This window comes from Myotis brandtii, unplaced genomic scaffold (genome assembly GCF_000412655.1).
Source record: "Myotis brandtii unplaced genomic scaffold, ASM41265v1 scaffold1166, whole genome shotgun sequence".
NCBI lineage: Eukaryota > Metazoa > Chordata > Mammalia > Chiroptera > Vespertilionidae > Myotis > Myotis brandtii.
The window spans coordinates 574,179-575,696 of NW_005354034.1; the positions used below are offsets into that span (position 1 = coordinate 574,179).

General features: G+C 49.6%; 1 protein-coding gene across 1 annotated transcript in view; it reads left to right on the forward strand.

Annotated features, from left to right (window-relative positions):
• Positions 1-1,518, forward strand: part of RASGRF1 (Ras protein-specific guanine nucleotide-releasing factor 1) — a gene marked incomplete at its 3' end in the record, with an annotated part of 74,947 nt that overhangs the window by 55,382 nt on the left and 18,047 nt on the right. The window contains exon 13 of the mRNA XM_014529208.1: positions 93-175. Coding sequence (XP_014384694.1) covers positions 93-175 — 83 coding nt within the window. The remainder of the gene's footprint in view (positions 1-92; positions 176-1,518) is intronic.

Sequence of the window (1,518 nt, forward strand, 5' to 3'; positions counted from 1 at the left end):
CACGTGCGTGGCTCTCGCTGGGCGGAGCCCACGCTGGGCCGGGTCCCGGGATGGGGACGGAGGCTCTGACGCGGGGCCCCCTGTGCTTCCAGTGTGTGGACAACATCCGGTGCAACGGCCTCATGATGAACGCCTTCGAGGAGAATTCCAAGGTCACAGTGCCACAGATGATCAAGTGAGTGCCCCTGACCCGTCGGGCCGGCCGTGCTGGTTCTGACACCCGGCTTTCGTCTTTTGGTTACAGTGGGGCCTTGACTTACGAGTTTAATTCGTTCCTTAACGGAGCTCATAACTCAAATTACTCCTATGTCAAATCACTGTGACGTTCGCTGCGCCAACTAGCGGTGGGGTATCTGAAGCTGGCTCGTAACCCGAATTTTTTTGAGCTCGCAACTCAAAGCAAAAAATCGGCCAAGAGACGGCTCGTATCTCAAAAAAACTCGTTAGTCGGGACACTCGTAAGTCAAGGCCCCACTGTATTTGTCTGTTTTTAGTTTATATCTATTTGGGGTTTTTTAAATTATTATTTATTGATTTGAGAGAGAGAAGGGAGGGTGGAGAGAGAAACATCCGTGTGTGGTCTCACTGATTGATGGATACATTCATTGCTTGATTCTTGTATGTGCCCTGACCGGGGACCGAACCCGAAACCTTGGAGTATGGGGACGACCGTGCGCTAACCCACTGAGCCACGCGGTCAGGGCTAGTTCATGCCTGTTTGGAAGACAGCTTTGGCTCAGTGGGTTTTTGCATGAGGCTGTTTAAAATATAACAGTGGAGCCCGGCTGGCGTGGCTCAGTGGTTGAGTGTCAGCCTATGAACCGGGAGGTCACGGTTCAATTCCCAGTCAGGGCACATGCCCAGGTTTTGGGCTCCATCCCCAGTGTGGGGTGTGCATGATTCTCTCTCATCATTTTTTTAAGTATATACAGTGGGACACTTATGAGTGTCCCAACTAACGAGTTTTTCGAGATATGAGCCATCTCTCGGCCAATTTTTTGCTTTGAGTTGCGAGCTAAAATTCAGGTTACGAGCCAGCTTCAGATACTCCACCGCTAGTTGGCGCAGCGAACGTCACAGTGAACGCCACAACATCAGCCCAGCATCACGTGTCTCACTCGTTCACTTTTTGATTTGACATACGAGTAATTTGAGTTACGAGCTCCGTCACGGAACGAATTAAACTCGAAAGTCAAGGGCCCACTGTATATCCTATATAATAAAAGCCTAATATGCAAATTGACCAAATGGTGGAAAGACCAGCAGAATGATCAGTCGCTATGACACGCACTGACCACCAGGGGGCAACGTGTCTCACTCGTTCACTTTTTGATTTGACATACGAGTAATTTGAGTTACGAGCTCCGTCACGGAACGAATTAAACTCGAAAGTCAAGGGCCCACTGTATATCCTATATAATAAAAGCCTAATATGCAAATTGACCAAATGGTGGAAAGACCAGCAGAATGATCAGTCGCTATGACACGCACTGACCACCAGGGGGCAGGGGGGCAGGT